We start from the raw sequence: 25,466 nt of genomic DNA on the forward strand, positions 1-25,466 counted from the left end.
ACTGTACTGTATATAGCCTCGCTACTGTACTGTATATAGCCTCACTACTGTACTGTATATAGCCTCACTACTGTACTGTTATAGCCTCGCTACTGTATATAGCCTCGCTACTGTTATTTTTCAATGTCTTTTCACTGATGTTTTTTATTTCTTTACTTACCTAATACCTATTTTTTACTTAAAAAATGCACTGTTGGTTAGGGCCTGTAAGTAAGCATTTCTGTTGTATTCGGCACACATGACAAATAAACTTTGATTTGATTTAATGGTTTCTTAAATACTAAACTACCTAGATATACACACACACACACACACACACACACACACACACACACACACACACACACACACACACACACACACACACACACACACACACACACACACACACACACACACACACACACACACACACACACACACACACACACACACACAGAGAGATCTGGGTCTAATGCTTACTGGGCCTGACATTCTGGGAAGTGCATAAAATATATACAATACCAAAAAGAACGTACTATTTGTATTGGTTAATAGCAATTTAACATTAAGTATACAGGCTCTGGGAATTTTATGACGTTTCAATTCAGAGCTGCTGAGCATACAAAATTGCACTATATTCTTCGTAATATGTATAGCACTAACATTACATAAATAAGACGTGTACTATGTGAATCGCATCCTCTCGTGAATTATCTAGAAGTTCTCAGGGCATCGCCTAGATTTGTTACCACATCACACATTTAATGCATAGCATCAAGCTTGCTGAACAGTCAAATCTAAATGTAACGCCACTCGCCATTCTAATGTAGTGTTAATGTGTGTTATTCTATTCACAGCACAACAGAATCGAGCTGCACTGCCCTCTTCCATTCGGGAATAGTTTAGCAGGTCTAGTCTAATGTATCATGGAATGGTCTTATGTAGAGTGTGCCTTTAAGTGCAATGCAGACATGATGATGCAAAGTATATCAGAGAAATGGGAACACAAATCAACCATAAATTCCATGTGAAAGCGCAGCGCACCCACGCACGCAGGCACCGCCCCACGGACCAAAGGGTTAGTGATGTAAAGGCAACGAGACAGCCGCTCCACGCGCTTGTGTACATTACGCAATCCCCTCCCACCGTGCTCTCTCCCCCGTTCCGCCGGGAAAGGCTTGAGACGGTACTGCCGCTCCAACCTCTGCTCCAGGGTGAGCTGCTTAGCTGAGCATTTGCGTCATGAATAAAACAACAAACCTGTTTTTTTCCCACTGAGGTGAGATCGACTGTGGATTCAGGCAGGAGGAAAGCTACCCTGAAGATAAATTATGTAGACTCCTGATCTCTCTCCCTCCCATTGATTTTTACCTCTCGTTTGAGCCTTGAGCATTTCAACACAGGTTTGGAATAATACATCAAAGTTTGTCCTAGAAAATCAGAACATGACATCCGAATCAATGATATATAGAATGACGCAGACTCATGTATACACGCAGAGGGGGTATAGTAGTCTGCAGTAGTTCCCTTATAGCAGGATAATTATTTAAGCAAGGTCTGAGGAGCCGTGGTATATTGGCCGTATACCACAAACCCCCGAGGTGCCTTATTGCTATTATAAATTGGTCGCCAACATCATCAGAACAGTAAACAAGTTATTTTGATTCATAAGCTTGGTATATTGTCTACACATGGCTGGAATGCTGTTTCAGCCAATTAGCATCCAGGACGCAAACTACACGGTTTCTAAAGTGAATTATAGCAGAGAGGAAGAGGCGAAGCAAGAGGTTTCACTCCGCGCAAACTCTGTCCACGTTAAGCAGATCATTAGTTATTAAGCATGTGAGGAGTTTTTGAATGGGGGGCAATGAGAGAGGGTATAATCTAGTCAAGATAAAAATTATACGTGATGCTTATTTGATCTAATAGAAGTTTTGTAATGTTAAGAGTGTACTGATATACACTGAGTGTACAAAACATTACGAACACCTTCCTAATACTGAGTTGCACCCCTCCCCCTTTTGCTCTCAGAACAACCTCAATTCGTCAGGGCATGGATTCCACAAGGCGTCGAAAGCATTCCACAGGGATGCTGGCCCATGTTAACTCCAATGCTTCCCACAGTTGTGTCAAGTTGGTTGGATGTCCTTTGGGTGGTGGATCATTCTTGATACACGGGAAACTGTTGAGCGTGTAAAACACTTCATATTTGAGTTGTCACTGTTGAAATTCGAGACTGTCTATGCATATTCATGAGGCTAAGCACTCACTCTTCATTGGATACAAGCGGTTGACGTCAACACTCCTCATCGAATATTTAAAAAGTATTCAAATAACCAGAAGTATCAACCAATTCAAAGTGAGAAACAGGCGGGAGCTTGACAGCCTGCCATTCTGATCTGTGGACAACGAATCCCATTGTTAAGGCGGAGACACAAGCATCTTGTCATTATATCTAGTATCTCTGATTATAGTGATGGCCAAACACGGCTGATCATAGGATGGTCACATGGGAATGGGAGTCTAACCTGATTGGAGTATCTCATGCTGACGTTCCTCTGATCCTGTCGGGGTACGTAGCGTTTGATGGGGTCGATGTCTTGGGGGCTGATCAGCTCATCCACTGGAAAAGAGACATGGCAGAGTGGAGGGGTGAAGACACGGAGAGCACACTAAAGGTTCCAACTGATACACTGGACATACACCCTATAAAATGACCTTTCCTTACAAAAAGTCCTTACTTTGTAATGAGAACCCATTAACCTGTGAGCAACTTCACAAAACATACAGCAAATACATATGTTGAACCGAATATCTGAACTCCGTGACCTCTGCAGTCTGACGTGACAACAGTATAGTGAACACCCCAGCGAGCATGCTCTATAGAGAATATCTCTCCAGCCAGTGGTCAGAGAAGGTATTTGACAGTGAGGTGAGGTCAGTGAAGAGAAGACAGACAGAGAGAGAGACTGACCCAGCAGCCTGGCGATGTTGAAGAGGGCCTGGCCCCACAGGAACAGCGTGCCATCTTGGCCCGTGTTGGCAGGGAAACGCTTCTGGCTCCCGTACTTCTTCTGCTCCGCCACCACAAAGTCGGCAGGTACGCGGTAGTACTTCGGGATGACAGCATGGCCTGATCCACGACACACAGGACGGAAATAGATACACTTTACTGTGCTGGGTGATTACAAACATGTCGAATAGAAGGCACTAATGGAATTTCCAGGAGGTTGATACATCGAAAGGAGTGCAGTTTATGTGTCTGCTGCTCAGGAGAAAGGAGTGGGAGTTATCTATTCAAAGGTATCTTAACAGACACACGTGAAGAAATGTCAAATTTCCAAGATGGAACGCACCGGGAGTACAATACTTTCTCTGCATAACAAATGCAAAGACACCACAAAGCCAAAGGAGGTGACAACTCTGTCTGCCACCACTGAGAAGTATTCCTGAAGCAACATGCATCCTTCAGAGGCTATTGGATCCTGAGACTGTCTTTTAATGTGGTTTCTTAACTGGGGAAAAATACAGCTTTGTGTGAAGGCTGATATAAAAACCAGCTCCTTGAAATATGAGAACAGCTTTCGTGCACTCAGCATGTGGGAGATTAATATGGATATTGTAATACGTGTAATATGAAAATAACAGTAATCTTCACAACCAAAATGTATGTGCATTTCTCAAAGACTCCCACGGATGCCAGCATGAATGTGTATGTGAGAGGGACTAATAAGTGTTTCCCCTATATTCATTTAGCAGCGGTGGCCCACCACTGCTGAATTGTTGCCACCGCAGCAACAAAAAAAATGTTTTTGCAATATAAATATTCCTGCCGAGACACGCTTTTAAATGGATAGTCGTTGGCTCGAACAGCTAGCATGTCACTGTGCTAACGCTAGTAGCAATACGCCCCACCCCCGGCACCCTTACCACCACTGCTGAAAAAAATCCCTAGGGGAAACACTGCTAGAGTAATTGAGTGTGTGTGTGTGCGGCAATGTATGGGTTTGTATGTGTACAGTAGTTCCATTAGAACACAGATCCCTAACGGAGGAGGAAAACTCACCATCAAAAGATTGAAAAATGATAGGCGTTAACAGGTCTTGGTATTCTTTGACTTGGGCGTTGTTCCCCCTGAAGACCCCTGGAAATCAAATACAGACAATAAAATGGCAAAAAAATTGTCAGAGTTCTATGTAACTCAATACTCAAATCAAATCAAAAGTTATGTCACACGCTCCAAATATAACAGGTGTAGACCTTACAGTGAAATGCTTACTTATAAGCCCTTAACCAACAATGCAGTTAAGAAAGTATTTATTCAAATAAACTGAAGTAAAAAAACGAATAAAATGAAAAAAAAAAAAATAGAAAAATAACAATGACATGTTATTATATTAACATAACAACCATTGTGATGTTTACTGTGTAAGACTTACCATCAATCATCATGAAGATGAAAAATATGGGAAACTCGCATTCAATGCCATCAAAGAGCTGAAAGAGAAGAGAACATTTGATTTTCATAAAAGCGTCTTTGAAGAAATGAAAAAGCCATAACACAGAGAAGGTCACTAGTTTCCTAACCTGAAAGAGAAATACATCTCTAAATGTATTGCTGTGTGTCAGTGGCAATAACAATGCTCAGACACCAACAATCCTTTTCGTCAGCTTCTATAATAGATGCAGCAAGTAACAAGTGATGGCCTCTCCCAAAACACACACTGAAAACACCTGTTAACAGGTGATGATCAAGAGTTTGTTTTCCAATTCTAACAGTTTAACAGAGGCAAAAACACTTACTTCTGAGATGCTATCGGAGTCCCAGCCAACCAATAACTACATTACATAGCTTCAGACGTCTCCCCTCACCACCCACCCCTCTGCCCATAAATCACCTGGGGTTGAAATGAAAAACTAGCCAAATGTAGATATGTTTGTAAAGCGAAACAGCAATTGATTAATTTCAATAATTCCATGGAGAATTTTCAACAGTAACTGTGAGGATGTAATAAGTTTCCAGTCCTTTTGTTGTTGTTTGTATTAATCATTTGTCAGATAGTGTCCTTGGTTCTGTTCTGTTTTCATGTAGCATTCATAAACCAAAGGTAACATAAATCATTTAAACTTAGTGGATCAATTACACGAGGACACACTAAAAGAACACTGAATGAAACAGACCAAAGGATATATCTGCATTACCGAACAACCCTTCAAATTGACTAGCTCTCAGACAGTCACCTAAGGAATCTTTTTGGGACCAAAGCATCAGCTCACTTTCGTGGTATGCTTGGCTTCCTTGCCTTCTGAGAGAGGAGCACAACATCTCCCAACCCTCCTGAAACGTAATTAAGACTTTGTTATCGCCGTCTCCCATCTCTGCAGACAATCTCCATGGCAATAGGAGATAAGAGAGAGACTACAACGTAATGAAATAAAGGCTGTTAATTGGAGCGGTCACACATCATTTCCCAGCCTGTAGTTTGGCTGTTATAGCAGAGATAACAGGGACTGCTTCAGCCATCAGTCCATCAAATCAAAAGAAATCTAACATATGATTCCCCCAACCATCTCTATTCTCCATCTGTATTCTTGTATTTTGTTATCAGCTTTACCAAAGCTATGTTGCATACCATACTGTGAGTTGTTCGTCATTGCTCAAGGGTTAGGCTGACACAGCTGGGTTATGCTAGTGTGTGTGTGTGTGTGTGTGCGTGCGTGCGTGCGTGCGTGCGTGCATGCGTGTGTGTTTACATGCGTCTGTGCCAGTAGAGATAAGGTACAAAATGGTGGAGATATTTAATAAAATGCTACATGGGTCGAGAGACCAATCACTGAGGCCTACTTCGGCAGTAAACACCAGCTATCCCAGGAGCTTTCTGCCTCAGCTATTCCACAGACTGTGAAACTCTATATTGTTCGACAGGATGCACTCCTTCACTTGTAATAGGTAACATTACAGGATTTCAAAAATCTAACAAGATATGTGTTTTCAAATTGAATAAACCTGCAATCAATGCCTTCCCACCTGAAACAGCATATTGCAGATATAAAATATGATGTACAACATCCATTGTGATCCAATACACTCACATGTGACTTCTAGCTATTTGAGTGGGCAGCAAGAAGAGGTTGTGCATGTGCAGAGAACCATACAATCCTAGAATGTTATGTAATGGCCTACTGCATTACTTACCGTAATGGATGAGATTTCAAAATGATTCATCACGAGGCATTTTATAGTGTAATATCCAGCTTCCAATTAGGAAATGGGTTGACTGGGACCTGTTGATTGCACCTACTCTAAATCCTATAATGAAACTTTAAAGTTTAGTGGCTCAGATTATTCCCATATTACCTCACTTTGTGTTTCCCCCTGTTGAATCCAAGCTCATTAATTCTGGGAGGTCAGTGCTGCGGCTAATGCAATGATTTGCTCAGTGTTAAGTAGCTGCCCTGCTCCAAATTCACACTCTGCAGGCACAGCAGCTAATCCTGAAGTTAATATGCCTTCAGTTGGGATTTATCAACGGCAGAGCAGACACAATTGTGTGGCCTCTGTCGTAGGAAAACAAAAAACTGGATTAACCCTTTATACTCGTACCTGCATATGGGTTGATAATGGTCGATTTGGGCACTGATAAGAGCCTAAATTGGAACACTGTGGCTGTTGTAGCCTAGTGGTTAGAGCGTCGAGCCAGTAACCGAAAGGTTGCTGGATCAAATCCCTGAGCTGACAAAGTAAAAATCTGTCGTTCTGCCCCCGAGCAAGGCTTTCGGTTACTGACCCAATGCTCTACCACAGCCACTGTGTTCCAAGGCAGTTCTTTGATGGTACGTTTGTTTATGTGTAACTCGGTGTTGTTTTTGTCGCACTGCTTTTCTTTATCTTGGCCAGGTCGCAGTTGTAAATTAGAACTTGTTCTCAACTGGCCTACCTGGTTAAATAAAATAAAAATATCTACATTTAAAAAAAAACACTGTTCCCCGGGCGCCGAAGATGTGGATGTCGATTATGGCAGCCCCCCCGCACCTCTCTGATTCAGAGGGGTTGGGTTAAATGCGGAAGACACATTTCAGTTGAACGCATTCAGTTGTACAACTGACTAGGTATACCCCTTTCCCTTACAGTAACATGCTATGAATTACGTCGGAGCAGCGCAGTATGGGTTTTGACTGACAGCCGTTCTGAACTTGAGCACCGAACACAACAAGAAGTTGCCTCATCGCTCCCGCTAAATTGGGCTATTTTGGCAAACGGTGTTGTCTGAGTGAGGGAAATTCTGTAAATTACGAGGACTCTATGCATTTTTACAGATGAGACGTTGAAGATTATAAGAAATACCGCTTTGATGTCATACACAGGCAATCCAAAACACCTCTGAGTCCACTTCACATTTCCATCTTATAAAACTCATGTAATATGAAGTGTCAACATATGGGTTGTTCTGAACAGAATGAAGAAACTTTGCCGCGGACCACTCATCTGAATGCATCCCGCGTCTCCATTCAATGCGCACCAAAATGACTATCTGCTTCTCTGAATTGCCTAGTATTTGTATCTGTAGTGAATGCCTAAGACTGTAAGATCATATTTTATAATTTAGCTAGTTACTTTGGCAGTAGAACAAGCTTTCAAATTATGCCAACCTGACCCAGCTTGCGATGTATAATGGATCGTAATTGTGTAAAGGAGGGTGGGGATGCAGGTCTGTGTTCCAAAGAAAACAACTACAAGTGTGCTTGTTCTAGCTCCTTAACGACACAGCTAGGAGAGATCAAAATAGCACCTTATAGTTGAAGACTCTTCTTTGAGTCATAAAAGTGCATTGAAATTACTTAGGAACTGTGTACACTTTGGAGAGGTGTGTGTCCACTTGGAAACACCAGTTAGACCTATCACTCAAACCCTTGTCAAATTTTCTAAAGAATCTTCATAATACTGAATGTATCCAAAGTATTTTCAGATTTGTTCTGAACAAATGCAGCGGAAAGTACAGTAATTATCAAATGAACATAAAATCAAAAGTGTAATGTTTGGATTCACTCGTGTGTTGACACTGTTGTGTCCTCACCTTCAGTCTAATCATTTTCCCATCATTTCCAAACTGTTCCCTTCTAATTGCTGTCATTGTTATGCATATGCTTTCCATATTTCTTATGTAAGAAACATTTCAAATTTAGCCCTATCCATAATAGGCCAATTCCCACAAGCGTAAGGGGTTTTAAGAGCTGAAATGGGAAAAGTCAAGTCATTGTAGCGCATGTTAGTCATCACAATCAGTCTGTAGGGTTGGCTTTTAAACTAAACCACAGACCTTCATCTCAGCCGGTTTGTAGTGTCTCCTGTTCTTGTCCTCATTGGCGGTCCTGTAGCCGTCACGCAGGAAGCGCTTGAAGCCATACTTCCCCTTTAGCTTGCGCACCACCTTGTCCAGGGTCTGACTGTAGAGGGCGTCGTCATCCACAGCGAATGCAGGGTAGCTGATGCAGGGCAAGAGGGCGGCGTCCGTATTCTGTATTGGGGTTCAAAGGGGGTTTCAAATGTGTAACATTTAAAACAGATGCCAGCTTTTGATCATTTCCTAAGTAAACCCTTCACCCCCATGTGCCAGTTGTCTCCAGGTAGTTAGTAAAGGGTTAAGAGACTAAGGGACCCACTCTCTCTCTCTCTCTGCTAATGGCCACTTTCCAACATTAAAGAGGCTGACATTTAATAACATATTAGTCAGAGACTCATATATAATTAAGATGCTCAACGCTTTACTTGCATAAGCCTTGTACTGTACTCCCTTCACCCCCTTCCTCCGCAGCCCTCTCTCACTCCATCCCCACCTCTCTCTCCCATTAGCCCATGTTGTAGCTCCAATGCATTTCTTCCATTTCCCCTAATTAAACCAATTCATTTACAGGAGCACTTTTCTGTCTAGTTGCTCTTAATACCGGAGAAAAATTATTATTCCTCTCTTTACTGGTGAACTGGGAGATTGGACTGGTCACTGAGCCAATACATCATAATGGCACAGAGTGGTATTTAGTAAGGAGTGGTTTAATTATATTTACTCACGTGGGACCTGGATTCTCTGGGTAGGAGGGAGGACAGTGTCTGTCTGTTCCTGTTGTGGGCATCCAGGTCCACGAAGATGACAGACCAAGAGCAACCCTGCAGAACAACAGAGATGACAAGAGTCATATTCACTGGTGGTTGTTAGGTTGATGTGGGTCAGACAAGGTCTGACACTGTTTCGTTGTGGAGGAAAATTGTAGCGCTTCCATTTTGTCACTATGCAAGATTCAACGTAGCCTGCACGCTGCATGTTTGGACATAATGCATTTGGCAAACCTGGTCGAACACCGACTTTCACAGGCAATCAGAACTCAAAACATAAAACATCTAGGACATATTTATATTTATTCCCTTTTCGAGCACCATTTGTTTCCGTCCGTGCCTTTGAACTGTGCCACTAGTGAGCCATGCGACTGCAGGGCATGGATGGCAGCTACTGACTGTTCCCAGCATGTCCTGATATAGGCCTGTCACACTGCAGCTGTCACTACCACTTCCACTAGCTCCCTGAAAATAAGCCTTAATATGCAGGAAACAACATCAAATGTCACAACCATGAATACAAGCATTTCGCTACACCCGCAATAACATCTGCTAAATATGTGTGTGACCAACACCATTTGATATGATTTGATTTTGACAGTCGCTCACGCACGGACACACGTACCAACATGCACGCACGGGTGCGAACACACACACACACACCGCATTCTCTACATAGCAGAAGACCTGTTTGTTTATGTTACTGTGAATGCAGCTCGGAGGATGAAGTGCCGGCCACTAACCATTTAAATGAACGCCACACACTCAGAGCCTCCAACATCTCACCTGCCGCCTCTGCAGAGCAAAACCAGCTTCGAAAGCAGCAATATTATTACCTTATTCTTACAAAAGAGACAGTATTGCACAACCATTTGATATTTTGGGGTACAAAGCTAAAAAGCATTGTGTTTTTCTATGCTTTGAGCACAGTGCGGGGGCACTCCAACCATGAAGGGCCATCCAATCACCTCGATACCACATCATGTTGTTAGACTGCAAACTCTTTACCTTACGGTATGATTACCTACCCACAAGCCCCTCTGTTGAGATGAGGGCCTGAGTGCTTTTTCTGGGTTAGTTTACTGTGCCATTTTTGGATTAACACACCTCACAAATGTCTGCTACAAATGTTCCTGGATACGTTTCTTCACCAACACCTCAACAATGATCACATTAAGGTAAAGAAAAAAACATACTAAGCTGTTTCTGCACAATGCATTATGTATGCTGCTTTCAAACAAGCCAAACACATTTTTTAGCCATCAGAGTGACTCTCATCAGGCTTGCTTTAGTGATTTCGTGTACACACTGCAGGGTTTGGTGGAATGGGATATAAATGATTGTGACAGCACAGAAAGTGGTCTCCACTGTGACCTACGCTTCTTAGGACCATACCTTTATTGACAGCACTCCACATTTTGCTGTGAAACAGGCAGTCACTTTAGAAGTTGACAACCCACACATAAAAGTTGGGTAAAGTTAGTGATTGGCTCCCGCTCGACCATTGTGCTCTGGCTAGTCATTGCTTGGCTGTTGCCTCTAAGGAACACACTAGGGGAGAGTCACTGATCATGGCTTATTCTCAGTTGAAAATCTGAAGGAAGGCAGAGGGGCACTGAGAGCAGGCCATCATTAATAACCTAATGTGATGACTCATAGCCACTCCATCCCCAACGTGGGCCACACAGCAGCCCACACACCAGCCACTACTATACTACTGCCTAATGACAGGAACCAAACCCAATGGGGCACAGAGTTTAATCTAAAACTCTGATCATCAATGAGTCAATTTAACATCATTGGCTGTGGATTAATTAGATGGAGGCGGCTAAGGAGAAGAGCCCTTCATGAAATTACTGATAATAGTAGCAAAAGAGACTATAGCAATCATAAGGTGACTTCAGAAAGTATTCACACCCCTTGTTACAAAGCCGGATTAAAATGGATTGAATATCATTTTTGTCAACAATCTACACAAAATACACAAAAACAATTATGAAAAATAAAACAATATACACTGCTCAAAAAAATAAAGGGAACACTTAAACAACACAATGTAACTTCACGTCAATCACACCTCTGTGAAATCAAACTGTCCACTTAGGAAGCAACACTGATTGACAATAAATTGCACATGCTGTTGTGCAAATGGAATAGACAAAAGGTGGAAATTATTGGCAATTAGCAAGACACCCCCAATAAAGGAGTGATTCTGCAGGTGGTGACCACAGACCACTTCTCAGTTCCTATGCTTCCTGGCTGATGTTTTGGTCACTTTTGAATGCTGGCGGTGCTATGTGGACAGTTTGATTTCACAGAAGTGTGATTGACTTGGAGTTACATTGTGTTGTTTAAGTGTTCCCTTTATTTTTTTGAGCAGTGTATATTGATTAGATACAGCTGAAGTCGGATGTTTACATACACCTTAGCCAAATACATTTAAACTCAGTTTTTCACAATTCCTGACATAAAATCCAAGTAAAAAATCCCTGTTTTAGGTCAGTTGGAATCACCATCTTATTTTAAGAATATGAAATGTCAGAATAATAGTAGAGATAATGATTTATTTCAGCTTTTATTTATTTCATCACATTCCCAGTGGGTCAGAAGTTTACATACACTCAATTAGTATTTGGTAGCATTGCCTTTAAATTGTTTAATTTGGGTCAAACATTTCGGGTAGCCTTCCACAAGCTTCCCACAATAAATTGGGTGAATTGTGGCCCATTCTTCTTGACAGAGCTGGTGTAACTGGGTCAGGTTTGTAGGCCTCCTTGCTCGCACACGCTTTTTCAGTTCTGCCCACAAATTGTATATAGGATTGAGGTCAGTGCTTTGAAATGGCCACTCCAATACCTTGACTTTGTTGTCCTTAAGCCATTTTGCCACAACTTTGGAAGTATGCTTGGGGTCATTGTCCATTTGCAAGACCCAAGATTTCACTTCCTGTCTTGAGATGTTGCTTCAATATATCCACATAATTTCCCTCTCTCATGATGCCATCTATTTTGTGAAGTGCACCAGTCCCTCCTGCAGCAAAGCATCCCAACAACATGATGCTGCCACCCCCATCCTTCACGGTTGGGATGGTGTTCTTCAGCTTGCAAGCCTCCGCCTTTTTCCTCCAAACATAACGATGGTCATTATGGCCAAACAGTTCTATTTTTGTTTCATCAGACCAGAGGACATTTCTCCAAAAAATTTGATCTTTGTTCCCATGTTCAGTTGCCAGTAGTCTGTCTTTTTTATGGCGGTTTTGGAGCAGTGGCTTCTTCCTTGCTGAGCGGCCGTTCATGTTATGTCAATATAGGACTCATTTTACTGTGGATATAGATAATTTTGTACCTGTTTCCTCCAGCATCTTCACAAGGTCCTTTGCTGTTGTTCTGGGATTGATTTGCACTTTTCGCACTAAGGTACGTTCATCTCTAGGAGACAGAATGCGTCTCCTTCCTGAGCGGCATGACAGCTGCTTGGTCCCATGGTGTTAATACTTGTGTACTATTGTTTGTACAGATGAACATGGTACCTTCAGGCGTTTGGAAATTGCTCCCAAGGATGAATCAGACTTGTGGAGGTCTACAATTTTTTTTTCTGTGGTCTTGGCTGATTTATTTTGATTATCCCATGATGTCAAGCAAAGGGGCACTGAGTTTGAAGGTAGGCCTTGAAATACATCCACAGGTACAGCTCCAATTGACTCAAATGATGTCAATTAGCTTTTCCGAAGCTTCTAAAACCGTGACATAATTTTCTGGAATTTTAGGTCATTGTCCTGCTGAAGGGTGAATTCATCTCCCAGTGTCTGGTGGAAAGCAGACTGAACCAGGTTTTCCTTTAGGATTTTGCTTTATTATTCTTATCCGTGGCGGGAAAAAAACAGTCCTTAACGATTACAAGCATACCCGTAACATGATAGTAATGTGTTGTATTGGATTTGCCCCAAACATAACACTTTGTATTCAGGACAAAAGGTTAATCTGACTTAGAATATGTGGACAACTACAAATACCTAGGTGTCTGGTTAGACTGTAAACTCTCCTTCCAGACCCACATCAAACATCTCCAATCCAAAGTCAAATCTAGAATTGGCTTCCTATTCCGCAACAAAGCATCCTTTACTCATGCTGCCAAACATACCCTTGTAAAACTGACCATCCTACCAATCCTCGACTTCGGTGATGTCATTTACAAAATAGCCTCCAAAACCCTACTCAATAAATTGGATGCAGTCTATCACAGTGCCATCCGTTTTGTCACCAAAGCCCCATATACTACCCACCACTGCGACCTGTACACTCTCGTTGGCTGGCCCTCGCTTCATACTCGTCGCCAAACCCATTGGTTCCAGGTCATCTACAAGACCCTGCTAGGTAAAGTCCCCCCTTATCTCAGCTCGCTGGTCACCATAGCAGCACCTACCCGTAGCACGCGCTCCAGCAGGTATATCTCTCTAGTCACCCCCAAAACCAATTCTTCCTTTGGACGCCTCTCCTTCCAGTTCTCTGCTGCCAATGACTGGAACGAACTACAAAAATCTCTGAAACTGGAAACACCTATCTCCCTCACTAGCTTTAAGCACCAGCTGTCAGAGCAGCTCATAGATTACTGCACCTGTACATAACCCATCTACAATTTAGCCCAAACAACTACCTCTTTACCTACTGTATTTATTAATTAATTTATTTTGCTCCTTTGCACCCCATTATTTCTGTCTCTACTTTGCACTTTCTTCCAATGCAAACCAACCATTCCAGTGTTTTTTTAGTTTTTATTTTACTTGCTGTGTTGTACTCACTTCGCCTCCATGGCCTTTTTATATTTTTATTTATTTATACATATATCTGTTTGCCTTCACCTCCCTTATCTCACCTCACTTGCTCACATTGTATATAGACTTATTTTTTTATTTTTTCACTGTATTATTGACTATATGTTTGTTTTTACTCCATGTGTAACTATGTGTTGTTGTATGTGTCGAACTGCTTTGCTTTATCTTGGCCAGGTCGCAATTGTAAATGAGAACGTGTTCTCAATTTGCCTACCTGGTTAAATAAAGGTTAAATAAAAATAAATAAATAAAATAAATAATTGCTTTGCCACATTTTTTGCAGTATTACTTTAGCGCCTTGTTACAAACAGGATACATGTTTTGGAATATTTTTATTCTGTACAGGCTTCCTTGTTTTCTCTCTGTCAATTAGGTTAGAATTGTGGACTAACTACAATATTGTTGATCCATCTTCAGTTTTCTCCTATCACAGTCATTACACTCTGTAATTGTTTTAAAGTCACCATTGGCATGGTGAAATCCTTGAGCGGTTTCTTCCTCTCTGGCAACTGAGTTAGGGAGGACACCCTTATCTTTGTAGTGACTGGGTATATCGATACACCATCCAAAGTGTAATTAATAACCTAACCATACTCAAAGGGATATTTGATGTCTGCTTTTTCAATAGGTGACCTTTGTAAAGCCTCCCTGGTCATTGTGGTCGAATCTGTGTTTGAAATTCACGGCTCAACTCAGGGACCTTACAGATAATTGTATGTGTGGGGTACAGAGATGAGGTACAGGTGTCATTCAAAAATCATGTTACACACAATTATTACATTTTGCAACTTACATTTTTACCACCTTCCGGAGACACCTGAAACCCCACCTCTTTAAGGAATACCTAGGATAGGATAGAGTAATCCTTCTGACCCCCCCGCCCCCCCTTAAAAGATTTAGATGCACTATTGTAAAGTGGCTGTTCCACTGGATGTCATAAGGTGAATGCACCAATCTGTAAGTCGCTCTGGATAAGAGCGTCTGCTAAATGACTTAAATGTAAATGTAGTCTTGAACCCATTTAAGCATGCCATAACAAAGGGGTTAAATACTTATTTACACCAGACATTTCAGCTTTTCATTTTTAAATAATTTGTACAAAAATATCATTCCACTTTGACATTATGGGGTATTGTGTGTAGGCCAATGACAAACCAAATATAAATTGAATCCCTTTTAAATTCAGGCTGTAACACAGCAAACATTTTGAAAAGTCAAGGGGTGTGAATACTTTCTGAAGGCACTGTATATCACTATGGGTAAGATTTTCTCCTTTCATGGTAGGTTTACATGGGACACGATGAAGTTGATGGGCTTTATTTGATTGAAATGCTTCGTGCTGTGTGCATGAACGAACAAAATGGAAAAGAAAGAAATCTGTTTTGAGATAAACAAGAATGCTAAGTGGAAGTTATTCAGTTTTCCAATCCATTAGCACATATAATGGATGTTCACATTCTTGTCTTCACTTCCTCTAGACACCAAAACAAATTAATCCTACAAATGGCTGATCCAGAAAGGAGAAAGGAAATCAAGGAAATGGGAACACCAGTAATCTATCAAAGCCGTTAGTGCATAGACATCTAGCTAGTCAGCACTGAGTACAACACAAGCCCACTCAATAGAACCCCTGAGTGTAAAACTTTCCCCACACAGAAAATGTCCATCACATCACCGGTTTCAGATGAATTCAATGTTTCTCTGAGAACTGTTGTGCTATGAGCATCTATAAGATCTTGAAGATGGATGGTGATGTAATGGGACTCCTGATTTGAAGTATAAATCAGTTACACACTATCTATAATGCAATCGTAATGCATCAGATGCTGTTACACCAGAGGTGAATACACAGTTCGGTCATTAAAATCCTAAACTCTTATCTTCAGAGTAAGCGAGGACAATGTCTGGGACTCTTGACAGAACGTGGATGAAGCTGGAGAATAAATCAAAAATACCTGATTCCCAAACAGGTTGAATCCATTGATAGCCTCGAGAGCAGCTTTGGCCAGCCCCACAGAACTGCAAAAGAAAGAACATGTTTTAGAAACCCAATATAAACCTGAAAGCACTGTCTATGGTATTTATAATTGAAATATTTTCGGTTATGTTCCATAGCTCCAATCGAGCAACATGAGGCATTTTGAAAGTCTATTGATTTTTTGGGCTGAACCTGCCTGTACATAATGCGTAAGAGCTGTCAACAGTTCTGAGTGAGTGTGGCGCCTTGGTCAAACGTTTTTTTTTAAATGAATGTGCACACGGTGCTGTAGTTTCAGGGAGCAGGCTGGCATTGGCTGATAATATTAACAAGTTGCAGACTATAATGCACAACACAGTATATTGTAATACTATTTTCACAAAAGGGAGAAACATACATACAGTAACATACCATTCTATGTTGTAAATAATCCAGATTGATATTGACAGCTTCTGTCAACACATCCCAATGAGTGCAGTCAGGATTAACCCTACTATTGAGCGGACTTAAATTGGAAATATAATGCAGCGGAACAAAGCAAAATATTACTACAGTATTACGTCTATAATTTGGTTGCGCTATCTTCTACTTGGTAAGAGACTGCCAAGGGGTAATCCATGAGCTCGGTAGGACTAAAGCGTAGCCATTTTTGCACAAACTCAATACCGCCTAGGATTGATGACATTAACATTGTTTTATAATGACTTCCATTTTCCTTTCAGCTGAGCTTGAATGTCATGATTTAAAACTCTAGATTAAGGCATTTATCACAGCTTTCTGTGACACACACAGGCACTACCTCTCCATCGGCAATCTGGTACACAGAATTAATGGAACTGTTTTTATCCCCCATTGTAAATGCGCCTGAAACTCGTTGAATGACTCCGCATTGAGATAATGAACTCAGAAAGTTACTGCATGTAAAGTTGTGATTCTGCCCCCGCAATTGTTCTCGGTTTACATTCTGCCTATTAATGTGTATTATGGAAACTGAACTAGAAAGCAGTCATTCTGAATTTGACGAACGGACATGGCGTCGAATTATTGTCTGTATAGAATGCAACGTCCGTAATTTATCTATAGAAAATGGTGGTAAGTTGCAACCAATTTTCATGCATTCTTTAGGAGAAAACAATGTTTTCCAGAGATAAGGGACAGAGGAAACAGAATCATTATTGAGATCTTAAGAGAGGGAGAGGCAGATCTACTGCTCGAATGATAGGCCATCGACATGCACGGTTTCCTCTTTGCCTACCCTAAAAACACTGATGGAAATATACTCTTTGTTTTCATATCATATCATATTTCATGTATTCATATCTTTATAAATCAATGTATTCACTAGAGGAGGAAAAAACAGACCTGGAGTGCAACTCAGTGCTTCCATTGTTGTACTTGCTCCCTCTCTCCCACATGCCAAAGTCAGGCACTCGGTACGCCCTCTCTACACAGAATACCAGGTTCTGGATGAACGATACCTGCAGAGGTAGAAAACACAACAATGTCACATGAATCTCTAGCGAGATCTCTCAATCTCAACATAGAACGCTTTCTCCCTGGAATTACAGTGCATTTGGGAAGTATTCAAGGCTCTGGAGTTTTTCCACATTTTGTTACGTTACAGCCTTATTCGAAAATTGATTCAATAGTTTTTTTCCTCATCAATACCCCATAATGACAAAGGAAACCATTTTTTTTAGCAAATGTCTAAAAAAATATTTACATTTACATAAGTATTCAGACCCTTTACTCAGTACTTTGTTGAAACGCCTTTGGCAGAGATTACAGCCTCGAGTCTTCTTGGGGATTACGCTACAAGCTTGGCACACCTTGTATTTGGGGAGTTTCTCCCATTCTTCTCTGCAGACCCTCTCAAGCTCTGTCAGGTTGGATGGGGAGCGTTGCTGCACAGCTATTTTCAGGTCTCTCCAGAAATGTTCGATTGGGTTCAAGTCCGGCTCTGGCTGGGCCACTCAAGGACATTCAGAGACTTGTCCCGAAGCCACTCCTGCATTGTCTTGGCTGTGTGCTTAGGGTCGTTGTCTTGTTGGAAGGTGAACCTTCGACCCAGTCTGAGGTCCTGAGCACTCTGGAGGTTTTCATGAAGGATCTCTCTGTACTTTGCTCCGTTCATCTTTCTCTCGATACTGACTAGTCTCCCAGTCCCTGCCGCTGAAAAACATCCCCACAGCATGATGCTGCAACCACCATGCTTCACCGTAGGGATGGTGCCAGGTTTCCTCCAGACGTGGCGCTTGACATTCAGGTCAAATAGTTCAATCTTGGTTTCATCAGACCAGAGAATCTTGTTTCTCATGGTCTGAGAGTCTTTAGGTGTCTTTTGGCAAACTCCAAGCGGGCTGTCATGTGCCTTTTACTGAGGAGTGGCTTCTGTCTGGCCACTCTACCATAAATGCCCGATTGGTGGTGCTGCAGATATGTTTGTTCTCCCATCTCCACAGAGGAACTCTGGAGCTCTGTCAAAGTGACCATCGGGTTCTTGGTCACATCCCTGACCAAGGCCCTTCTCTCTCGATTGGTCGGGCGGCCAACTCTAAGAAGAGTCTTGGTGGTTCCAAACTTCTTCCATTTAAGAAGGATGGAGGCCAGGTTCTTGTGGACCTTCAATGCTGCAGAGATTTTTTGGTACCCTTCCCCAAATCTGCGCCTCGACACAATCCTGTCTCGGAGCTCTAAGCACAATTCCTTCCACCTCATGGCTTGATTTTTCCTCTGAGATGCACTGTCAACTGTGGCACCTCATATAGTTAGGTGTGTGCCTTTCCAAATCAAATCAATTGAATTTTCCACAGGTGGACTCAATCAAGTTGCAAAAACATCTCAAGGATGATCAATGGAAATAGGATGCACCTGAGCTCAATTTTTAGTCTCATACCATAAGGTATTTCTGTTTTTTATTTTTAATAAATTTGCAAACATAAAAAAAAAAGTTTTCGCTTTGTCATTATGGGGTATTGTTGGTAGATTGATGAGAAAAATCAATATTTCATATATTTTTGAATAAGGCTGTAACGTAACAACATTTGGAAAAAGTCAAAAGAAGGGGTCACATAACTTCTGAAGAATGTATTCACATTTAAATGGATAAACTATTCTCCAATAACTCCCATTTCATGCAAATATTCAGTAAAAAAACACACTAACATTTTGCCATTGATGTCATTAACATTTGTGTGCTGCAAATTAAAAGACAAACATCACATGGGTAGTCAAAATCATGTCCTTAATTTCATCTTGATCAAGGAGGAATGACTCTCCTCTATGCAGCAGAATGAGACTACAGGAGAGAAGGAAACTCAGAAAATATTTAAATGATGACTTCGAGGCCATGAAGAAATGTTTTTAAAGTACCAGGGGAGATGTGACTGACAACAGTTTTAATTTAAAGTGAGGGAAACAGAGAGGCCTTAAAGCATACAGAAATGGGACAGGCAAGGAGGGAAGACAGGAAACGAAATAGAGCCACTGAAAGAGGGACATTGTGGGTTATTTTACTTGGGGATTGAGTAGAATGATTATTGTAAGGCTCTTTCTGGCTTTTTTTTTTTACAATACAAAACACACATAGAAAAGACAACATACAAACACACACAAGCATCAACGATATCACACCTGCTCAGACCGACCTGTTCTCACCCCTATCTCCAGTGCCTTCCCTACTCTCCACCACATGTCCTCAAACTGTCCCATTTTGTTCCTCTCCGTCACCCACGCTCTTTCAATATTTAGATAATGAAGCACATGATTTTTCCATTTGTCTTAACGATGGAAGATCTTTCTGGTATCTTGATAGTATCTTAATGAATGTTACGGTCACAAATGGACGCATACACAAAACACACACACACACACACACACAAAGCATCTACCTGTATTAATACTGCAACGAAGATTCAAATGAATTGAACTTCCAGTCAGGAAAATAAACTGAACGACTGCTAAGAGCCAAAATTGGACAAATTCGATTTTTTTTTTTTTTTTATCATTTAAATACGGTGCAGAAATAACACACATTAAGAGTCCTATTTCCTGCTTATTTGTTCTGATGTAGATTAATAAAAGGATGCATGCTCGTTGATTTCATGTTCATGCTCTTTACTTATTATGCAGCTCAATAAGCACTGTTTAAACGTGCAAATTAGGTCTGCTTTGCAAATAGGGCTGGCCCCATTGAAGCTACACAGGCAATTTGTTTGCCTTTGGGAGAATTTTTTTTATAATGTGAGGGTTTCCTTTGCTGCAAACAAAGTGCATGTTTACTGTAATTGCTTCACGGCATAATGTTCTAGAACAACTCTATTTTTGATGATAAGTCTGGATAAACAAAAGTTTTTCTGAAGGCAATAATTTCACCCCTGTGCCCAAAAGTAAAGCTCCCAGTGAGCAGACAAGTGAATTAAGAGATGGAATTAATGAATTTCAAATCTCCCAAAGGGCTATAAAACGCAGGAGACAGAGAATTAACAGCACTACTGCTGCAGCCACCTTAAAGTACCACTATAACAAATGAGTTACTATTACTTTAGCTGTTCGTTTTACCATGCCTCCACTCAATAACTTGCTCACTAATGAAAAAGGGTGCTGAATAAGTTAGTGTATGTCGAGAGGCAGGTGTAATGAATTTTACATCTGTTATATAGTCATCAAATCATCACATTTAAATTGTTGCGTTTCCAAAGACGCATGCACCTTTAACAACTGCTTACTCAACTGCTGCCTCTACTATTACTATTGACTGCATCAGGGCACTTTGGCACACATGAGCTTTCTTTGTTTGCTTTGTTTATAGTCTTGTCTGTATGTTTGCTTCTGTTCACTGCTGACACGGGGTTTCCCCTTGGGGATCAATAAAGTATTATCAACCTGTCTAATCACTATGAAGAAGCCATGTTGTGTAAGAGTCACGCTGAGCGAGAGAGGTCATGTGACTAGGCCAGTGGCCCGTACCTCATCCGTGTTGTAGATGATCTGGAGGCCAGAGCAGATCATCTCCACCAAATAGAGCAGGAACAGGGACAAGGCATCAATCTGACAAAGGGAGACAGGGAGGTGGTATTTAAAAACGTAAGACCGGAATCCGTTCGGACTTCATTCATTATCTACAGTGTAGGGTTTTGGCCTACACAGCATCAAAGCTGTCGATGTTTGTGAGAGGGTGTACCTGTAGGTGATGGTAGTCATTGTAGGACAGAATCTCATCTCCTGTGTCTACATTGAATATTGAGTGCAGGCACTTGGAGGGGCTGGGGTCCTGTTTGAATTGTTCCACCTGAAATATAGGGAATGTGAAGAAAGAGAGCGAAAGGAAGAGAAAAAGACAGAAAGGGCAAATAAAAGAGGAGTCAGTCCATAAAAGATGGATCTTACTCACTGGGCATCTTTCCATTATTTATCCTATCCTCACATAATGTAAGTGAGGTGACAACCAGGACTGGGATGGATATTCCACTGCGTCATCACTAGGACACACACTAGAATTTTCCTCAAATGACTGGCTTTGAAGACATGAAAACAACTCATACAAATTGGCACAGGACAGGTATGCATTAATGTATCAGTAAATATTTCAAACAGACATACCATTTATTTTATCAAGGTGTATGAAGCAATTCATGTAAAAGATGTACACATATGACTTTCCTCCTCAAACCATCCCAGGTCATATTTGAGTGATTCACATAGAGTAACACACTCTGGACGAGTTTGCTTCACACAGCACATGAGCGGATAAATTTGTGCCAACATTTAGTACTGACCGAACCATTCACCCCCTTCCGGCACACTTACTTTTTCACCTCTGTAGGCTAGTTGTCAGGTCAACAGGGGCATACCTCTGTCCCAGATTTACACTGTTCTGTTCTGCTGAGCTTGTCAACCCACTGGATAACTAATTGGTTGGGAAAATGGCTGAAACTGTAATGTAGTCTATAAAGACGAACAAAGCAGTTAGCTGTTGCGTTCCAAAATAGCCTAACATTTGTTATTGAAAGTTCATTTCCACAATAGTGCAGTTTATGAATCTTGTCAAATGTCACTGTGTGTGTCAGTGTGATCTTAGCATGAAATAAATGGTTCCGGAGTCAAATCTGTCAGAACACATTTGAGAAGCATGCGTTGTGTGGCTAATCCGTTAAGACTGCGTTTAGTTTCCTTGGTACATTGTGGTAAACTTTGATGCCCTCTCTTTAATGCCATTTATGGCTCTGTAGTTTTCTTTTTTTAAATATGATAACATTTGCTTCCTGGTCCCTCTATATTGTGGGTTCATTAAAAATGGCATGTTCTCTTTGAATGCCAGAGACAGATGTTAATGAGCGCTGCACTGTGTAATTAATTGAAGAAAAACGGTGCATTATAATTAAGACACAGAAAAGCTTTCCCATAAATTAGGTCGTCAAGGTCATGTAGTAAATGAAACAAAACAATTTCAAAAGGCAACAGACCAGAACATTAGAAAAAAAACACAGGGATTTAAGAATAGTGTTTGATTGTACTAGAGCTGTAATTATGCGTTCATAGAGGTCGATAAACAATATAAATGCTGCTATTTTGACTGAACGGTCTGCTCAAAAACTTTACACAAAAGTGTTGTGCTGAGGCAAAAACCATTTGGAAACCTCTATGTTATTCCATCCACATAAAGATAAAACCAATCCAAGCGTGAGATAGTAAACCGCTGAAGCGTGAGAACAGAGAAGATCAGTAAAAGGACAGAGATCTTTAACCCCCCCCCCCCATTAGTGACAGTTTCTGTGTTTGCTAAATATCTATATTCATTACTGGATAATGGCATTTGTTTAGATCACTAAGAATGAATTACAGTGTTTCCTGTGGTCCTATGGTCTGACGTTTCATTTGTGGACTCACCTTGTCAGACTGGCGCATGTAACAGTAGAGGATACCCCTCATGCACTTGATGGCTGAGTGCTCCAGCTCATGGGTGCGTCCCATGTCATCATCGATGCGTCTGCGTGTCAGGGTTGATCGTCGCCATGTGCCACAAAGAGATAGAGAAAAACGGCCCAATGAGCAGAAGAGCACGTTAAATCAACCTAAACTATCCTACTTCACTGCACAAAATTAGCAGGGTCTGGTTATCCTGTCTGTGCCTACAATAATGGTACATATTAAATGAGACAACTTATTGTATTTGTACACAGTTATAGACAGGTTTTAAATCCTATTAGGACATTAACAACAGTTGTTATTCCTTTGTCTTCCAAAAGCATAACACAAGCAAGGACATGCTACATTCCAATTGATCACCCATCAGATACATATTTGAAAATCACCCAAATGCTTCCAGTATACTATTGACATAAACAATGGCTTCTACATAACATTCGGGAAGGATCCAGACCCCTTTATTCACATTTTGTTACGTTACAGCCTTAATCTAAAATGGATTAAATAAAACAGTTTCCTCATTAATCTACACACAATACCACATAATGACAAAGTGAAAGCAAATTTGCAAAATAAAAAACAGAAATATAGTATTTACATAAGTATTCAGACCCTTTGCTATTAGACTCGAAAATTGAGCAAAGGTGCATCCTATTTCCATTGATCATCCTTGAGATGTTTCTACAACTTGATCGGAGTCCACCTGTGGTAAATTAAATTGATTAGACAGGCACACACCCGTCTATATAAAGGTCCCACAGTTGACAGTGCATGTCAGAGCAAAAACCAAGCCATGAGGTCAAAGCATACCACCCTGCCTACCACTGCTGGCTTGCTTCTGAAGCTAAGCAGGGTTGGTCCTGGTCAGTCCCTGGATGGGAGACCAGATGCTGCTGGAAGTGGTGTTGGAGGGCCAGTAGGAGGCACTCTTTCCTCTGGTCTAAAAAATATCCCAATGCCCCAGGGCAGTGATTGGGGACACTGCCCTGTGTAGGGTGCCGTCTTTCGGATGGGACGTTAAACGGGTGTCCTGACTCTCTGAGGTCATTAAAGATCCCATGGCACTTATCGTAAGAGTAGGGGTGTTAACCCCGGTGTCCTGGCTAAATTCCCAATCTGACCCTCAAACCATCATGGTCACCTAATAATCCCCAGTTTACAATTGGCTCATTCATCCCCCTCCTCTCCCCTGTAACTATTCCCCAGGTCGTTGCTGCAAATGAGAACGTGTTCTCAGTCAACTTACCTGGTAAAATAACGGTAAAATAAATAAATAAATAAAAATTGTCCGTAGAGCTCCAAGACAGGATTGTGTCGAGGCACAGATCTGGGGAAGGGTACCAAAACATTTCTGCAGCATTGAAACGCCCCGAGAACACAGTGGCCTCCATCATTCTTAAATATTAGAAGTTTGGAACCACCAAGACTCTTCATAGAGCTGGCCGCCCGGCCAAACTGACCAATCAGGGAGAAGGGCCTTGGTCAGGGATGTGACCAAGAACCCGATGGTCACTCTGACAGAGCTCCAGAGTTCCTCTGTGAAGATGGGAGAACCTTCCAGAAAGACAACCATGTCTGCAGTACTCCACCAATCAGGCCTTTATGGTAGAGTGGCCAGACGGAAGCCACTCCTCAGTAAAAGGCACATGACAGCCCACTTGGAGTTTGCCAAAAGGCCCCCAAAGGACTCACAGGCCATGAGAAAAAAGATTATCTGGTCTGATTGAACTCTTTGGCCTGAATGCCAAGCGTCATGTCTGGAGGAAACCTGGCACCATCCCTACGGTGAAGCATGGTGGTGGCAGCATCATGCTGTGGGATGTTTTTCAGCTGCAGGGACTGGGAGACTAGTCAGGACCAAGGGTAAGATGAACAGAGCAAAGTACAGAGATATCCTTGATGACAACCTGCTCCAGAGTGCTCAGGACCTCAGGAGGTTCAACTTCCAACAAGACAACAACCCTAAGTACAAGACAACACAGAAATGGCTTCAAGGACAAGTCTCTAAATGTCTTTGAGAGGCCCAGCCAGAGCCCGGATTGAACCCAATCGAACATCTCTGGAGAGACCTGAAAAAAGCTGTGCAGCAACGCTCCCCATCCAACCTGACAGAGCTTGAGAGGATCTGCAGAGCAGAATGGGAGATACTCCTCAAATACAGATGTGCCAAGCTTGTAGCGTTATACCCAAGAAGACTTGAGGCTTTAATCACTGCCAAAGGTGCTTCAACAAAGGGTTTGAATACTTTCAGTTCTTATTTTTTCATTAATTCGCATTATGGGGTATTGTGTGTACTGTAGATTGATAAGGGGAAAAACACAGTTTAATCAATTTTAGAATAGGGCTGTAACGTAACAAACATTTTGTGGAAAAGGTGAAGGGGTCTGAATAATTCCCAAATGCACAGTATACTGTACTCAGTCATCATATTCCACATTTAAATGGTATAAAGTATTCTCCAATAACTCCCATGTCATGCAAATATTCAGTAAATTATTTACTCAACCAAACACATTCACTTTTTGTCATTGATGTCATTAGCATTTGTGTGTAGCCCTAGTGTGTTTTCATGAATGACATAAATTCACTTTGATTTCATACATTTCCACCAGTGCAGCAGACTTACTGGGCACACAGAC

The 25,466-nt window shown here is 41.5% G+C and overlaps 1 protein-coding gene across 5 annotated transcripts in view; it reads right to left on the bottom strand.

The window, feature by feature from the left end:
* LOC129854149 (phosphorylase b kinase regulatory subunit beta-like) overlaps positions 1-25,466 on the bottom strand; it is an 80,664-nt gene that overhangs the window by 40,372 nt on the left and 14,826 nt on the right. For all 5 annotated transcript variants that reach the window (XM_055920906.1, XM_055920908.1, XM_055920910.1 and 2 more), the window contains 11 exons: positions 22,789-22,888; positions 21,083-21,190; positions 20,869-20,949; positions 17,263-17,378; positions 15,878-15,941; positions 9,050-9,145; positions 8,301-8,498; positions 4,422-4,479; positions 4,049-4,126; positions 2,957-3,115; positions 2,511-2,605 (listed from right to left, as the gene is read on the bottom strand). In XM_055920906.1, the coding sequence (XP_055776881.1) occupies positions 2,511-2,605; positions 2,957-3,115; positions 4,049-4,126; positions 4,422-4,479; positions 8,301-8,498; positions 9,050-9,145; positions 15,878-15,941; positions 17,263-17,378; positions 20,869-20,949; positions 21,083-21,190; positions 22,789-22,888 (1,153 nt within the window). The remainder of the gene's footprint in view (positions 1-2,510; positions 2,606-2,956; positions 3,116-4,048; positions 4,127-4,421; positions 4,480-8,300; positions 8,499-9,049; positions 9,146-15,877; positions 15,942-17,262; positions 17,379-20,868; positions 20,950-21,082; positions 21,191-22,788; positions 22,889-25,466) is intronic.

This window comes from Salvelinus fontinalis, chromosome 4 (assembly GCF_029448725.1).
Source record: "Salvelinus fontinalis isolate EN_2023a chromosome 4, ASM2944872v1, whole genome shotgun sequence".
Classification (NCBI taxonomy): Eukaryota; Metazoa; Chordata; class Actinopteri; order Salmoniformes; family Salmonidae; genus Salvelinus; species Salvelinus fontinalis.